Here is a 2,487-nt window from a genome sequence, read left to right on the forward strand (position 1 = left end):
TTTTACAGGAAAATACAACAAAGTATATCGTTTACATGTAGCGCATCAATTCTGCATGTTATGTAAGACTCTCGCTCGCTCTCATTTAGTCGCCCAGAGTGAAGATTTAGTCGCATATGCGAGTGATTTACTCGCAATGTAGAGGGTTGTAAGTTGTACAGTAGTAGTTTTTAATCCCCTAGTGAGCCTACATTCCAATTAAAGTAAGGCTTTATGAATAGTGCAACCCTGCCGTGCTCACCTTCCTATGTAATTTACATATCAGGGACTAGACCTATATTATCTATTGGAATCCTGAATTTGTTTAATAAAATGCTCTATTGGATATTTGTGTCTTTAATATTTGAGTTATGTATGTAGTAACCATTTTATAAAGCAAGAAAACACTCCGGGCTGTACTGTTTTGTGAATATAGTCACTCTGCTGCACATTATGCCAACAAAGTCATTTAGCTGTTGCTATTTTCACAGCATAGCTTGACCTCACGTACCTAATTGGTGATTTAATGATGGACTTGATCAGGGTGCATCAACGAGGAGTGTTAGGAATAAATTAGAGGTGGAAATGGCGTATGATTATAAAACAGTAGACTCGTCATTGATGGCTTCAACTTCTCCTGCATCTTGAGTAAGAATGACCTGGAAACTTCCAACAGTGTTCCACTACAGATTCTTCAGGCATACCTTAATGGTACACAAACTCTAAACTACAGCAGTTTAGATTTGACAATATAGTTGTCTAGTCGGAGAAAATGTGTGTGTGTGACAGCAGAGCACTCTGGCATGACTGCTGACGCTTAAAATGTTCATTTATAGTGGCCTCCCAGGCTTTCTCAAATTGGTCACATTTTCTGTAAGTGCTGCTTCAATTGGCCTGAATTTGGCAGTGACATGAGTGAGTTAGCTTGGATGGCTCTCAGTCTTTCTGGCAAAGATGAGACACTTGAGAGAAAACCACCTTATGATTGCTATTTGTATTCCAGTCTGCTCAGGCATAATAGTCATATAAATGTGTTCACGCAGACTACCGTACGTTGGAAATCAATGCTATTGCTGTTCTTTATTTTAACGTGCCGATACTCCTCTCTACAGGTGGCACCTATGGACCCTATGGCCTTGAAGCGTTCTCAGATGTATGTGATGGGCAACAGTCCCTACTCTCAGGCAGGTGGAACTTATCCGGGACAGCCATATGGATCACCCGCTCCTCACCGATACCCAATAGGAATGCAAGGGCGTGGCCAAGTGGGCATGGGAGGGATGCAGTACCCTCAGCAACAGGTAGAACTAATGATTTTCAGTGCTGTAGAAAAAGTCGGAAGTGTCACATGCAGTTTTGATTTCCATGTGAAAAGCTTTGCAGATACCATCATGGAACGGTGATTTTACATGGTTGATAGCTAGCAGGAAAACGGCATATTTTTGGTTTTTGGCCAGGCACGACCCTCGTAATGTCATGTGCTTGATGCTTCAGTCCGTAGAGCTCAGTGCATTGGGAAATGTTGACACGAATTATGTGAAAGAGTCTTTAGCCTCGTTCAGACTGTCAGCCCAAATCCGATTTTTGTGCAAATCCGATTGAAATCCGATCATATTTAGATTTAGTCTGAACAGCAACGAACTACATGAAATCCGATTTTTGTAAATCCGTTTCGAGCTACATTCATATGTGGTTTGGAATCCTATTCAAATCGCATTCCTGGAAATCTGTTTCAGTCTGACCCCTCAGATCGGATTTAGCGTAGCTTTTTCACGCCCTCATGCCAACGTAAAACGTAAACACGTCAGACGTTTTTTGCCGAAAACATGCCAGAAACAAGCTTGTGTCGTTGCGAAGTGCAAGTCAAGCGGAAAAACACAATATACTGCTAATATACGCATCTCTTTGAGTTTTGAAAGTAGCAGAGACGGCGGCACGGAATAAAGCTGCACATTCCAGCTTCCTGCGTTTCTGCCGCTGCCTCACAAGACGAAATGTCGTAAGACAACATCTGTATTGCAAACTGTATTGTTGTTACTGTTGTTTTTAGCGTAGGCATAACAACGCAACGGCATTACCATAGAAACCAATGCACATTCCGTAAAAAAAAGAGCGCTTATGGACACACAAATTGGATATGAACAGTTGCGATACACTGTGTGGACAGTCAGTTATTCAAATCAGATTCCATTTAGATATGCACAAAATCGGATTTGGGCTGACAGTCAAAAATTAGATTCATTAAGAATTGCTTCAATCAAAGTACCATTATTTGTTAAAACAGCCATTAATGTCACACAGATTAAGTTATGTAATGCAAAAAGCACAACATAGTAAAGATTAATCAGTGGACATGTTTCTGAATATTTTTACCAATATAATATACAGATTTTTCATTATGTCTTTTTAATAAAATAAAATCTAAACTAAAGAGCCATTTCCACCAAATATCACAATGATATCAGTCAAATCAGTAGAAAGGTTTCTGAATATACACAGTAACAAACA

At 39.9% G+C, this 2,487-nt stretch overlaps 1 protein-coding gene across 1 annotated transcript in view; it reads left to right on the forward strand.

The window, feature by feature from the left end:
* LOC107742311 (AT-rich interactive domain-containing protein 1B-like) overlaps nt 1-2,487 on the forward strand; it is a 105,041-nt gene that overhangs the window by 6,625 nt on the left and 95,929 nt on the right. Inside the window, exon 2 of the mRNA XM_016555237.1 lies at nt 1,092-1,280. Coding sequence (XP_016410723.1) covers nt 1,092-1,280 — 189 coding nt within the window. The remainder of the gene's footprint in view (nt 1-1,091; nt 1,281-2,487) is intronic.

Source organism: Sinocyclocheilus rhinocerous, unplaced genomic scaffold, assembly GCF_001515625.1.
Source record: "Sinocyclocheilus rhinocerous isolate Xijiao unplaced genomic scaffold, SAMN03320098_v1.1 scaffold973, whole genome shotgun sequence".
NCBI classification, from domain to species: domain Eukaryota; kingdom Metazoa; phylum Chordata; class Actinopteri; order Cypriniformes; family Cyprinidae; genus Sinocyclocheilus; species Sinocyclocheilus rhinocerous.